A 15,039-nucleotide genomic window follows, 5' to 3' on the forward strand; every position below is an offset into this window, starting at 1 on the left:
TGTATTTTTAGTAGGGACAGGGTTTCACCATGTTGGCCAAGCTGGTCTCAAACTCCTGACCTCAGGTAATCCACCCGCCTGGGCCTCCCAAAGTGCTGGGATTACAGGCAGGAGCCACTGCGCCCAGCTTGAGTACTGAATTTTTGATTCTGGGGTCTTTCTTCTGGGGAACCTGCATGAAAGGAAGAAAGTAAAAATTCCAGTAGTCGTGTAACAGCAGCGGGAGGAATGACCAGGGACAGAGATAGCCGCCCATCCTTCCTTGGACCCTTCCAGGAGTCTGCAGGACCTTGCCAGTGAGGTGGAATGTTGTGCTTCCAGCTACTTTCCTTCACTGGCTCCCAGATCAGATAAGTCTGGGGTGGTGTGTGTGGTGGGGGTTGAGGGGAAATTTGAAGGTGAAATAGCTTCTTGTGTCTGGAATGTCTCAGGAGACTATCTCCTCCAGAGTGGGAGCAGGGTAAGGATCAGGCAGAAAGGCAGTCTCCTCACCCAAAGCTTTGGATAACTAATTCTTTCCAAGACAGAAACATTCCAGTCAGGTTTATGGGAACTATACCTGCTCTGGGCTGTTAGGTTTTAGAGTTAAGATGGTGATAGAGGCTGGGCGCTGTGGTTCATGTCTGTAATCCCAGTACTTTGGGAGGCCAGGAGTTTGAAACTAGCCCGGGCAACATGGTGAGACCCCCATCTATATTATTAAAAAAAAAAAAAAAAAGCATTCCCTTTTTTTTTGAGACGGAGCCTCACTCTGTCACTCAGGCTGGAGTAAAGTGGTGCAATCTCCACTTACGGCAACCTCCGCCTCCTAGGTTCAAAGCAATTCTCCTGCTTCAGCCTCCCAAGTAGCTGGGATTACAGATGCCTTCCACCACGCCTGGCTAATTTTTTGTATTTTTAGTACAGATGGGGTTTCACCATGTTGGCCAGGCTGGTTTCAAACTCCTGATCTCAGGTCATCCACCGCCTAGACCTTCCAAAGTGCTGGGATTACAGGCGTGAGCCACTCCACCAGGCCAAAAAAAACATATTTCATTAAGTGCTGGGCCTACAAAGATAGAGATGTGATTACTGCCCTCTGGGAACTCATAGTGTAGAAATGCAGGCAGATATATGGACAAGCAACCAGAAAACTGTGTTTCCTACTAGGGGCATGAGCAAAGAGCTATACAAATAGATCAAGTAAGCTAATTTTGCCTAGGGCATAGAAGAAAGGTACCCAGAGAGTTTCACAGAGAAGGGGATATTTAAATAGTCCCAAAGGTAAACACAATGGTAAGAGGAGAACAGTTGTTCTAAGCAAAGGGAATGGCAAGAGTAAAGGCACAGAGAAGTAAACACAAAGCCTTGTGTGTTAGAGGTGGAAGGAGTGAGGAGGAAGCAGTATGAGATATGAGACAGAAAATCACCTCAGAGAGAGATGGACCAAACTGGAAAGGTTTTCAATTCTGTATCAGGGAGCTTAGACTTTCCCAAAAAGCAAAATATTTTAGGCAGGGGCCTGGTGGCAATTGGAAGATGGATGACTACTGGGGTTTGGAGAGATCAGTTGCAAGACCTAAGCAGTAAACAAAGTGAGTACTGAGACAGTGGAAATGAAAATAAAAGAGGAGGCCGGACGCGGTGGCTCACGCCTGTAATCCCAGCACTTTGGGAGGTCGAGACGGGCAGATCTCGAGGTCAAGAGATCAAGCCCATCCTGGCCAACATGCTGAAACCCCGTCTCTACTAAAAATACAAAAATTAACCAGGCGTGGTGGCACGCACCTGTAATCCCAGCCACTCAGGAGGCTGAGGCAGGAGAATCGCTTGAACTCAGGAGGCAGAGGTTGCAGTGAGCCAAGATCACGCCACTGCACTCCAGCCTGGAGACAGAGTGAGACTCCATCTCAAAAAAAAAAAAGAGGAAAAATTTGATATATATTGTATAGGTAATGTTGACAGGATTGGTAATCAAATGAATATTAGTAGGTGAAAGGGGAGCTAAAAGATGATTCTGAGGTTTCAAGTATGAGTGATCAAGGAGCAGTGGGTGATATTATTTAGGGAGATGTGAAAGACAAAGAATTATTTCCCCTTCTACCATGTTGAATTCATCTGGAGGACAACCAGATGAACATGTCTAGCAAGCAGACTTCCAGGGCAAGAGAAAAGTTAGGGCTCACGATTTGGGAGTCATCAATGTGGACATAATCTAATGTTAGAGTGGATGGGACTTGTTTAAGGGGGAAAAAGGTAGAGAAAGGAAAGGACACAAGACAGGGAACACAAATAGTAGAGACACAGGAAGAAGTGGCTATGAAGGAGACTAAAAAATACAGAAATGTGCCACACACGGCAGCTCACACCTGTAATCCCAGCACTTTGGGATGCTGAGGCAGGCAGATCACCTGAGGTCAGGAGTTCGAGACCAGCCTGGCCAACACGATGAAACCTTGTCTCTACTAAAAATACCAAAATTAGCTGGGCATGGCGGCGGGTGCCTGTAATCCCAACTACTCAGGAGGCTAAGGCAGGAAAATTGCTTGAACCCAGGAGACAGAGGTTGCAGTGAGCCAAGATCATGCCCCTGCACTCCAGCCTGGGTGACAGAGTGAGACTCTGGCTCAAAAAAAAAAAAAAAAAAAAGGCCGGGCGCGGTGGCTCAAGCCTGTAATCCCAGCACTTTGTGGGGCCGAGACGGGCGGATCACGAGGTCAGGAGATCAAGACCATCCTGGCTAACACGGTGAAACCCCGTCTCTACTAAAAATACAAAAAACTAGCCGGGCGAGGTGGCGGCGCCTGTAGTCCCAGCTACTGGGGAGGCTGAGGCAGGAGAATGGCGTGAACCTGGGAGGCGGAGCTTGCAGTGAGCTGAGATCTGGCCACTGCACTCCAGCCTGGGTGACAGAGTGAGACTCCGTCTCAAAAAAAAAAAAAAAAAAAAAAAAGAAATGCTGAAGGAGAACCAAGAGTGTATCAGTGTCACATTCTATGGGAAGAAAGCTCTAAGATACAGTAGTCAAAAGTAGCACATTGAAGCAGTGAGGTCTAAGAGGTTAATGACTGAAAGATCACCAGAGCTGGCATCCAGATGGTTGATGCTACTGGGAAATTTTCTGGTAAATGATGGATGCTGAACAAAGTAGCCTGGGCCAGGTGCAGTGGTTCATGCCTGTAATCCTAGCACTTTGGAAGGCCGAGGCAGATGTGAATCGCTTGAGCTCATGAGTTCCAGACCAGCCTGGGCAACATGGCGAAACTCTGTCTCTACAAAAAATACAAAAATTAGTTGGGTGTAGGCCGGGCGCGGTGGCTCACGCCTGTAATCCTAGCACTTTGGGAGGCCGAGGCGGGCGGATCACGAGGTCAGGAGATCGAGACCATCCTGGCTAACACGGTGAAACCCCGTCTCTACTGAAAATACAAAAAATTAGCCGGCCATGGTGGTGAGCGCCTGTAGTCCCAGCTACTCGGGTGGCTGAGGCAGGAGAATGACATGAACCTGGGAGGCGGAGCTTGCAGTGAGCCGAGATTGCGCCACTGCACTCCAGCCTGGGCGACAGAGTGAGATTCCATCTCAAAAAACAAGAAAAAAAAAAAATTAGTCGGGTGTGATGGCGCACACCTGTAGTCCCAACTACTTGGGAGGCTGAGGTGGGAGGATAGGTTGAGCTTAGGGGATGGAGGTTGCAGTGAGGCAAGATGAGAGTGATGTCACTGCGCTCCAGCCTGGGTGATAGAACTAGACCTTGTCTCGGAAAAAAAAAAAAACAAAACAAAACAAGCCGGGCACAGTGGCTAACGCCTGTAATCCCTGCACTTTGGGAGGCCGAGGCAGGCGGATCATCTGAGGTCAGGAGTTCAAGACCAGCCTGGCCAACATCGTGAAACCCCATTTCTATTAAAAATACAAAAATTAGCCGGGCATGGTGGCGCGTGCCCGTAATTCCAGCTACTCGGAAGGCGGAAACAGGAGAATTGCTTGAACCCGGGAGGTGGAGGTTGCAGTGAGCTGAGATTGTGCCACTGCACTCCAGCCTGAGTGACAGAGCAAGACTCCATCCCAAAAAACAAAAACAAAAAAACAAAAGCAAACCCACAAAGTAGCCTGAGGATTGAATAAAGGAAGAGAAAAATGAGTATAAACTACTTTCACTAACTTTGGAAATGGAAAAAACTAATCAGTAGCTTGAAGAGGAAGCTGAGGTTTTTCAAAATGGGGGAAGGGGGAATGCTTGAACATGCTTTTTTTTTTTTTTTTTTTGAGACGGAATCTCGCTCTGTCGCCCAGGCTGGAGTGCAGTGGCCGGATCTCAGCTCACTGCAAGCTCCGCCTCCCGGGTTCACGCCATTCTCCTGCCTCGGCCTCTGGAGTAGCTGGGACTACAGGCGCCCGCCACCTCGCCCGGCTAGCTTTTTTGTATTTTTTAGTAGAGACGGGGTTTCACTGTGTTAGCCAGGATGGTCTCGATCTCCTGACCTCGTGATCCGCCCGTCTCGGCCTCCCAAAGTGCTGGGATTACAGGCTTGAGCCACCGCGCCCGGCCTTTTTTTTTTTTTTTTTGAGACAGCTCTGTTGCCCAGACAATGTGTAATGGCGCGATCTCGGCTCACTGCAACCTCCATCTCCCGGTTCAAGCAATTCTCCTCCCTCAGCCTCCAAGTAGCTGTGATTACAGGTGCCAGCTCCCACGCCTGGCTACGTTTTTGTATTTTTAATAGAGACAGTGTTTCGCCATGTTGGCCAGCCTAGTCTCAAACTCCTGACATCAGGTAATCCACCCAGCTCAGCCTCCCAAAGTGCTGGGATTACAGGGGTGAGCCACCGTGCCTGGCCAGAACATGCTTATAGGCTGACAAAAGGTAACAATGGTTGTAGCTGGGAAAATTTGAGCAACAAAATAGTACTGGATTATAATCCATGTATAAAAGAAATACACATTAACACATACTAATATAAATTGACTAAATGAGGGAGAAGAGACAAACCTCCCTTTCTTACAGAATTCCACCATAAGCTTGGGAAGCTGGGAGGAAAAAAAAAATCCAGATAATAGATGTAGATATCACCCTCTAGGAGGTAAGGTCATGTGTTAACAATGGGGAAAACACCAGACAAACCCAGATTGGGGGATATTCTACAGGATATCTGGCCAATACTCCCAAAGACTGTCAAGGTCATGAAAAAAAGGGAAAGACTAAGAAACTCTGAGCCGACTGGGGAGACATGACGAGTAAATGCTATGTGGTACCCTGGGATGGATCCTGGAACAGAAAGAACACATCAATGGAAAAACTAATGAAACCCATAGTCTGGAGTTTAGCTAATGTAATGTACCAATGTCAGTTTCTCTTTTTTTTTTGAGACAGAGTCTCGCTCTGTCGCCCAGGCTGGAGTGCAGTGGCGTGAACTCAGCTCACTGCAAGCTCCGCCTCCTGGGTTCACGCCATTCTCCTGCCTCTGCCTCCCAAGTAGCTGCAACTACAGGTGCCCGCCACCACGCCCGGCTTTTTGTATTTTTAGTAGAGACGGGGTTTCACCATGTTAGCCAGGATGGTCTCCATCTCTTGACCTCCTGATCTGCCCACCTCTGCCTCCCAAAGTGCTGGGATTACAGGCATGAGCCACAGCGCCAGCCCCAATGTCAGTTTCTTAATTTTGACAATGTACCATGGTAATGTTAACAATGAGGGAAATGGGGTAAGGATCATACGGAAACTGTGTTCTAGCTTTGCAACTTTTCTGTAAATCTAAAATTATTCCAAAATAAAAAAGCATATGGGGAAAAAAAAACAAAGTTAGTGCTGCCTGTTTGTCTTGGTCCTCCACATTTCCATGCAGTTGTGGCACACTGATCTGATCATGAAAACATTTACCCAGGAGTTAAGTGTAGGGCAACTGCACTGATTAACATGTATGGAGCACAACACAGTATAGCTGTAAACCTTCGTTAGGTTCAGAGTATGAAGTTATAAACGTACACTCTTCCCATTCCCAACCCTCCTCAATACACCAGAGACATGGCTTTTTATTAAAAAACTTTTTAATTGGTTTACAAAGGAGGCTACAGACTACATTGAAACTAACCTTTGTACAAAAGGCCAAAAAAAAAAAAAAAAAAAAAGTCCCAAAACACCAAGAGACAAAAGGTAGGAGGAAAAACAAGAAAGGAAGATACAAAAGGAGCAGGAAGAAACTTACTTAGGGACAAGATTAGCATCATACATACCTAAGAGTAGGGAGTGAGGGGGAATAGCAAGATGAGAGAGCATTTAAAAGCATTTACCCACACAGCCCTGGTGATAATTGGATTGGAATCAACAACACAGCATGAGATTATTAAGAGGTTTTAAAAGGCAACAGTGGTGTGGACTGGTTATTGCCAGTGTTGAGAGAGAAATAAACTTGGGTTTTTAGGCACCAGAGATTGGAGCACCACCCCTCCCTTCCAGAGGATGACAGACTTAGGAAGAGGAAGCAGGCCCTGGGGCAGCTGCCACTGGTGTGTGTAGATGTCTCAGCGTATCTTCCCCAAAGTCTTTGTGCCCTAGACTCTAGGTAAGGGCTATGGGATTTCACTGGGAGTAAGGGATGATCAGAAATATGAAGACCTGCCCTTGTCCACAATGGTCAAGAGCAGTTACCAGGAAACTGGAGCACTGAGTAGACAGAGCCCATATCCCTGGGGAAAAGGCACAGTGTAATTCCTGAAGGCAAGATATGGGAAAGCACACATCCAGTAGAGGTATCAACAAAATCCTCACTACTTGCAGCCCTAGTCTAATCCCATTTGTTAGGTGTTTTTTTTTTTTCCCTGATACTTAGCTAGGACTTAAGGCAGTTGAGGGGCAGATCATCATACCTCTACTCTCTTAGCAGAGACAAGGAAGACTGGGGCTGTTTGATAATGAGGAAGGGGAAAATGGGACAAAATACTCTTCTTTTCAAATGAACACTGTGGAGAAAATCTTTCTGGGTTTGGGGAAGTCAGAGTGAAGACTCAGGGGAGTAATAAAGCCAGGGATCCCCCTTCTTTTCCTTTCCCTGCCTTGGATCTAAGGCAAGTGAGCCAAATTTGGAAGAGGGAGTAGGAATTTAAGCTTAAGACTGCTTAATGTCTTCCTGGGGGCTGGTGTTTTGGGAAGGCAGACAAAGAAACAGGTCAACCTCAAAGCTGGTCTGCTCATCCTCCTAGAAGAGGTCTGGTATCTATGGAGTAGAGCCAAGAGAGGCACCACAGAGAGCACAGTCTCCCAAACAGAAGTAATAACCGGCTCATATTTTATCAGCAGTTTTCAAAAGCAATGTTTTCCGGGGTTGGAGAAGTGCCATATCTTCTTCCCTTTCCCCAAAGCTACTGCTGTGACCTTTCATCCTTGTACGTAAGTTACTGGCTCTCTTCTAAGGGAGATAAATTCCAAGATTTCACATTTTCCCTCTCAACCCCAAGAGGCTACCCAGCTTCAGTGAGGGGGAAGGAGAGCTATGCAAAGGCCCCCTCACTTGAGGCAGCTAGACTGTCCCTATTTCCTTGGTACCTGATCTCCAAAACTCTTGATCTGATCCCAAGGTCCAAAAGGCATCAGGGTACTTACAACTGAAAACTTCAAGCAAGTAGCACCAGGGCTCCCCCTAAGCATAATAGGGGCCTGATTAGCACCCCCAGAAGAACCCCTCAAAAAGTATATAAATTTTATTGCGTCCTAGCAAAGATCTGCAGCTTCCAGTATTCACAAAACGTGAAGATATTAACAATACAAAATATACTTTGAAAGTCAAACACCTGCAGTTCATAGTGCTTTTTTAGATTTGTTAAAAAAAAAATACAATGCTTAGTTTCCTATATAGGATACACAAAAGCAAAAAATATATATGTATATAGTAGAAATAAATCAGCCATAGTAATTTACAGCTTTTGTCTCCAAACCTCCCCTAATCGTAATCTATCCCACACTTCAATATATACTTTCTGGGATCAAAGGTTCAATTTATTCTGAACCAGGCTGAGAAATATCCATTAAATTGCACTCTGTATAGCACCCACAGAGTGCCAGTTGGGAAGTTCCTGAAGGAAGATGGTGTGGGTTGTTACTGTTCTGGGTAAAAAGTGAGACAGTCAAATGATATGCAAATGAATATAAATGGGCAACCTGAAAACCTGAAAGGATGAGGGATTAAGTGTTGTACTATCTCACCACTCTTCTGGGCATCCCCTGCCCTGCAAGATTGGTCATCTAAAAAATTAATTTAAAAAACTCATTCAAAAAAATGAAAAAAACGTATGAAAAAATTTCAGAATCAATATGCATGTCAGTTACATTAATTTCTGTTAGCCAAAAGTTCAGGGAAACGGGGTTTTTCTGTAATGAGCTCCTGACTCAAGGAATGTAGGCTCCTAACTTCCTGTGGAAAAGACTGAGTGGCTCACTACTGCTGGGAGACAAAAGAAGCTGCTTCTGTTTTGAGGCCAAACAAGATACTGGATCTGGAGCTTCCTTGGTGAGAAGAGAACAGGGCAAGTGGAAATAATTAGATATAAATTCACTCATGGTAATGCTAATGAAGAGGGTTGAGGGTAAACCAGCAGCTTTCCATTCAAGAGAGAAATACCATCAAATTACCTTCTAAAAGCTTATATCCTCACTATCATTACACTAGTTTATATCTAGTAATTTCATACTGGAGAAGATTCCATTCCTTGAAATGCACTGGCAAAATACTGTACACTTCAGTGAGTTATCCTGCCCCTTTCCTCCAAAAGATGCCAAAGTACATGATTACAGACATAAAATAACAGGTTCTGAGTTCTGCCTTTCAGTGAGAATAAAGGGTATGATAGTGGCTGTGCATGGATGACTTGTATCTCAGCGTTAATAGAATTTGATCTGGGGAAAGTTCCTTGTCATAGTTCCTGAGTTGAAAACAGAATTACATCTGTGGAGAAAGGACCAAATCGAATGAACTATTGTTTAGAGTATTAAGTTATTATATTTCAGGTTAAACAACACACTTACCCAAAACTTAATTTGGATGGATTTTATATAAAATATATAATAGAATCATACCATCATCTATTTGTAGCCAAAGTAAAAAGATTTATGAAAAGAATAAGGACTCTGCTATAGATCTGCATGTTGGTTTCACTTTCAAACACAAAAATAGTTTCTTTTTAAAAAAGTACAGTAGAATATCCTCCATTCATAATTGTAATTAATTTAGCATAAGCAAAGAAATGACCTTAGGAACATACCCAGGTTTTAAGATAGATTTCTAGGTAATGGGCCTGAAAGATATTTTGATCTGAATTTATTTTCCAACAATTTCAAATATAATTTGTCATTTGTGTGTAGACATATACAGGCATGAACACACATTCACCCACACATACAAAAACATTTGCTTTCTATCAGATCAGGGTAATTTTTTTATTGCAGGTCTCTTTTAATATTGGCTAGCAGAAAACCTATCCCCAACCTAACAGATTACACACACGCACACACACACAGCCATTTTTCCACACTTCCTCACAGTGAAAAGCTCTCTAACAAGATACCAGAAGGTCGAGAGAGGCAATGCTTTTATGGCTGGGCCTTGAGGACAATTCTGGTTGCATTTACATCTCAGTGCCAAATGCACTAGGTTCCCTGCCGTTGTAATTTTTGGATCAGTCTCTTCTGAAATCAGGTCACAGAGAAAACAGGATTTCTCCCAATCTCTCCTATAAACCACCGTGGTAAGACAAGATTTCTTTTTGTTCTGGGCTAGCATTCCCATGATCATGTGCTTCCTTTTCCCTTAGGAACCACCCAAGAACATTCAAGGAAAAGTTAAGGGAAAAGATCCTAAGAACCACTGTCTTGCCACTAGCACGTTCTGGAGGAGTTCTGCAGAATGGAAACCTGAAAACAGATTCATTGGCTGATGCTCCTTATTGACAATGGAAAAGAACCTAGTGGGGATGTTCAAAAGAAGTATATTTACTTTCAGAATGTAAACTCAGAAGCCCACACATCAAAACTTAGAGCTACCCTGGAAGACAGTGGTACCAAAGTCCAAATATTCTTAACTCCTGAACCTGACTACAAGTCATCTCCTCTCTGAGCACATGATTTTCCTAGTGAAAGCCCCCTACCTATTATTTGAAAATTTGACAGTTTATACAAACTGAGTCAAGATTATTATCTTCAAAGGGACTCTTGTACAATTCCACCCAAAGACTTCTAATTTTCGATGCTTAGAGCAGCTAATGAAAGGAGATGACTTTGACTCTCCAGCGCCAAGAAGGTGCCTGCGTCAGCAGTATTTTCAACACTCCCTCCACAGCTACTTCAAGCATCAGCCTGGGCTTCAAGGATTTTTCCATTCTGCTGCTGGAACTAAGGTCTTGAAAAAATTGACAGAAGTGCCTCATCCAGGCAGTAACAAAAACAAAACATGAAGTGATCAGATGAGAGAAGGTGAGACGGCAACAGTTGAGTTAGGAAAGGAGTGCAAGAAGCTGATCCCAAATAAAAAGACAAAATTAAGAAAGGAAAAACATTATGTATGTATATATGAACTAAAAGCAGAGCGTATGAATGCTTAATCTGGTGGGAAGCCAAGACAACATCTATAGAAAAGCTTGATGTGTCACAACAAGGCTCAGCCATAGGGAAATAAGGCAATATAAAAAAAATGACCAAGGTATTTTGGTCACAGAATGGTCTTCTTCCTCCTCCCAGCCAACCCCTGTGAATGCATCTCTATATATCTTTATATATATATATATATATATAATAATATAGAATCTGTTTCTTGTTAAAAAGTATTTCAATGATCATATATATTTATCAAGGCATGATGGCTTTAGGAAAGGGGGGGGAATCCATCATGGAAGAGCTGAGAAGAGAAATGCAGGAAGGGTAGGCTGGGGTAAGAAGTGTAAGAAGAAACTGGGGTCAAACAAATGCTCATCAAAGGGTGGCACCAACAGAATTTTCACTAATGTTTCCCACCTTCTAAGAGGCACTGATGATACAGATGGGTGCCGGGACCCCATCTCTTCTCTTGTATCCCTCTCCTGATTCTTCTCACCACCATGCATTTTAATGCTTCATGGCTCTCTCTTCCCACATGTCTCTTGGACCCATGCTACCTTGCATCCCAGGGTTGATGGGTATGGCCCATATGTCTCTGGCCCCAGGTGCCTGATCTCAGAAGCCATTGCCACTGATATTAATGGACTGCAGATCTGCCACCTGCATGACATTGATGCCACTGTTGGCAAGACGGGCAATGCCCTCTGGACAGATGGCCTCCATGGCTACCATATTGGTGGTAATAAGGGCTGAAGGAGTGGCAGTGCCGCTGCCTTCTGAACCTGCCCCACTGTCCAGGGGCAAAGTGCCCACACTCAGAGCTACACCTGGGCCTCCCTTCTTATTCTGGTGGGTCTTGATATGTTTTGACAGGTGGTCACTCCTCATGAAGCGCTTAGGACACTCAGGGCAGGCAAATTTCTTCTCACCTAGGTAAAGGAAGGAAAGATAAGAAGCTGACATGTTAGGAAGTGAGGTTATCTTACCCAATTCAGTAATTACTAAGCTGAGTAAGACCAGTATGAGAAGATGATTAAAAACAAGAAAAATCTTCAAGTATCTTTTCCTTTGGTGGGGGCGTGGGGAAGAAAAGTAGATAAAGGTTGGGGAGTACTCAGTAAGGAAGGTAGAACTTAGCAGAAAAGTAAGGCAGGGCAGAGACTAAGAGTAATGGTTTCAATGCTTTGCCTTCAAAAAATCCCACTCAAATCTAGCTCCTTCCTTCTTTTTTTTTTGAGACAGTCTTGCTCTGTCGCCTAGGCTGGAGTGCAGTGGCATAATCTCAGCTCACTGCAACCTCCACCTCCTGGGTTCAAGCAATTCTCCTCCCTCAGCCTCCCGAGTAGCTGGGATTACAGGTGTGCGCTAGCACGCTTGACTATTTTGTAATTTTAGTAGAGACAGGGTTTCCTCATGTTGGTCGGGCTGGTCTCGAACTCCTGACCTCAAGAAATCCACCCACCTCGGCCTCCCAAAGTGCTGGGATTACAGGCGTGAGCCACCGCACCCAACTCCTTCCTTTTTTTTTTTTTTTTTTTGAGACGGAGTCTCACTCTGTCGCCCAGGCTGGAGTGCAGTGGCACGATCTTGGCTCACTGCAAGCTCCGCCTCCCAGGTTCCTGCCATTCTCCTGCCTCAGCCTCCCCAGTAGCTGGGACTTCAGGAGCCTGCCACCATGCCCGGCTAATTTTTTTGTATTTTTAGTAGAGACGGGGTTTCACCGTGTTAGCCAGAATGGTCTTGATCTCCTGACCTCGTGATCTGCCCGCCTTGGGCTCCCAAAGTGCTGGGATTACAGATGTGAGCCACTGCGCCCAGCTTCTCCTTCCTTCTTAAAAGTTTTCCAGATTAACTCCAATTCCATTTGTGACCCATATATTTAGTTTCAAATTAAGTTGTTCAGAAATTTTAGTTATTTTGTAGGTATATTTTGTGTTTTTCATTCTAGGCTATTACTATATTTTTCTCCCATAGGCTTTTGCTCACCTGTGTGTGTACGTTTGTGCCTCTGTAGCTCATCTGAACGTGTGAAGCGTTTCCCACAGTATGACCAGGTACACATAAATGGCCTCTCGCCTGTATGCCAGCGCAAGTGTGCCCGCAGGTGTGAAGTCTTGCCATACACTTTCCCACAGCCTTGGATGTGGCAAATATGCTGTTTCTTTTTGCCAGGATCCCCCGAACCCCTGAAAATGAGGATACAACTATTTATCATTCATTCTAGAGACAGAAACTAAAGAACCACAAAGTATCAACAACAGTCACCCAACCTACACCAAACTAACCCAAACTTTTATTTTTTGAAAAAGCCTTCTGTTTTGTTTTGTTTTTTTTGAGACAGTCTCACTCTGTCGTCCAGGCTGGAGTACAATAGCATGATCATGGCTCACGCCTCCTAGGTTCAAACGATTCTCCTGCCTCAGCCTCCCGAGTAGCTAGGATTACAGGTGCACGCCACCATGTCCAGTTGACTTCTGTATTTTTAGTACAGATGAGGTTTCGCCATGTTGGCCAGGCTGGTCTCGAATCCCTAACCTCAGGTGATCGATCCGCCTGCCTCCGCCTCCCAAAGTGCTGGGATTACAGGCGTGAGCCACCGCAATGGACCAAAGCTTCCTTTTAAAAAGCCTTCTAGCCGGGCGCGGTGGCTCAAGCCTGTAATCCCAGCACTGTGGGAGGCCGAGACGGGCGGATCACGAGGTCAGGAGATCAAGACCATCCTGGCTAACACGATGAAACCCCGTCTCTACTAAAAACTATAAAAAACTAGCCGGGCAAGGTGGCGGCGCCTGTAGTCCCAGCTACCCGGGAGGCTGAGGTAGGAGAATGGCGTGAACCCAGGAGGCGGAGCTTGCAGTGAGCTGAGATCCGGCCTCAGCACTCCAGCCTGGGTGACAGAGCGAGACTCCCTCTCAAAGAAAAAAACAAACAAACAAACAAAAAAAAGCCTTCTAGGGGCTGGGCGTGGTGGCTCACGCCTGTAATCACAGCACTTTGGGAGGTGGAGGCAGGCGGATCACAGGGTCAGGAGATCGAAACAATCCTGGCTAACACAGTGAAACCCTGTCTCTACTAAAAATACAAAAAAAATTAGCCAGGTGTGGTGGCGGGCGCCTGTAGTCCCTGCTACTTGGGAGGCTAAGGCAGGAGAATGGCGGGAACCCTGGGAGGCGTAGCTTGCAGTGAGCCAAGACTGCGCCACTGCATTCCAGCCTGGGTGACAGAGTGAGAGACACAGTCTCTCTCAAAAAAAATAAATTAAATTTTAGGGCCGGGCGCGGTGGCTCAAGCCTGTAATACCAGCACTTTGGGAGGCCGAGGCGGGTGGATCACGAGGTCAGGAGATCGAGACCCTCCTGGCTAACACGGTGAAACCCCGTCTCTACTAAAAATACAAAAAAACTAGCCGGGCGCGGTGGCGGGCGCCTGTAGTCCCAGCTACTTGGAGGCTGAGGCGGGAGAATGGCGGGAACGCGGGAGGCGGAGCTTGCAGTGAGCCGAGATCGCGCCACTGCACTCCAGCCTGGGCGACACAGCGAGACTCCGTCTCAAAAAAAAAAAAAAAAAAATTAAATTTTAAAAAAGGCTTCTGCCGGGCGCGGTGGCTCAAGCCTGTAATCCCAGCACTTTGGGAGGCCGAGACGGGCGGATCACAAGGTCAGGAGATCGAGACCATCCTGGCTAACACAGTGAAACCCCGCCTCTACTAAAAATACAAAAAACTGAGCCGGGCGAGGTGGCGGGCGCCTGTAGTCCCAGCTACTCTGGAGGCTGAGGCAGGAGAATGGCGTAAACCCGGGAGGCGGAGCTTGCAGTGAGCTGAGATCCGGCCACTGTACTCCAGCCTGGGTGACAGAGCGAGACTCCGTCTCAAAAAAAAAAAAAAAAAAAAAAAAAAAAAAAGGCTTCTAGGCTGGGTGCAGTGGCTAATGCCTGTAATCCCAACAATTTGTGGGGCTAAGGCAGGAGGACTGCTTAAGCCCAGGAGTCTGAGACCAGCCTGGGCAACACAGGGAGATCCCATCTCTATAAAAAATTTAAAAGTTAAGCTGGGCACAGTGACTCACGCCTGTAATCTCAGCACTTTGGGAGGCCAAGGAGGGTGGATCACAAGGTCAAGAGATTGAGACCATCCTGGCCAACATGGTGAAACCCCATTTCTACTAAAAACACAAAAATTAGCTGGACATGGTGGTGCATGCCTGTAGTCCTAGCTACTCAGGAGGCTGAGGCAGGAGAATCACTTGAACCCGGGAGGCAGAGGTTGCAGTGAAATGAGATCGCACACCACTGCACTCCAGCCTGGCCACAGAGCAAGCCTCTGTCTCAAAAAAAAACCCCAAAAAACAAAAAACAAACAAAAAAAAACCAAGGCCGGGCACGGTGGGTCATGCTTGTAATCCCAGCACTTTGGGAGCCCAAGGTGGGCAGATCACCTGAGGTCAGGAGTTCAATGACCAACCCGGTGAAACCCCAT

General features: G+C 45.9%; 1 protein-coding gene across 1 annotated transcript in view; it reads right to left on the reverse strand.

Moving 5' to 3' along the window:
- Nucleotides 1-6,010: 6,010 nt before the first annotated feature.
- The window catches only part of SP1 (Sp1 transcription factor), a 33,525-nt gene continuing 24,496 nt past the window's right edge, over nucleotides 6,011-15,039 (reverse strand). The window contains exons 5-6 of the mRNA XM_010373921.1: nucleotides 12,549-12,748; nucleotides 6,011-11,491 (exon numbers count right to left, since the gene is read on the reverse strand). Of these exons, the coding sequence (XP_010372223.1) occupies nucleotides 11,178-11,491; nucleotides 12,549-12,748 (514 nt within the window). The 3' untranslated portion in view covers nucleotides 6,011-11,177. The remainder of the gene's footprint in view (nucleotides 11,492-12,548; nucleotides 12,749-15,039) is intronic.

This window comes from Rhinopithecus roxellana, chromosome 10, assembly GCF_007565055.1.
Source record: "Rhinopithecus roxellana isolate Shanxi Qingling chromosome 10, ASM756505v1, whole genome shotgun sequence".
NCBI lineage: Eukaryota > Metazoa > Chordata > Mammalia > Primates > Cercopithecidae > Rhinopithecus > Rhinopithecus roxellana.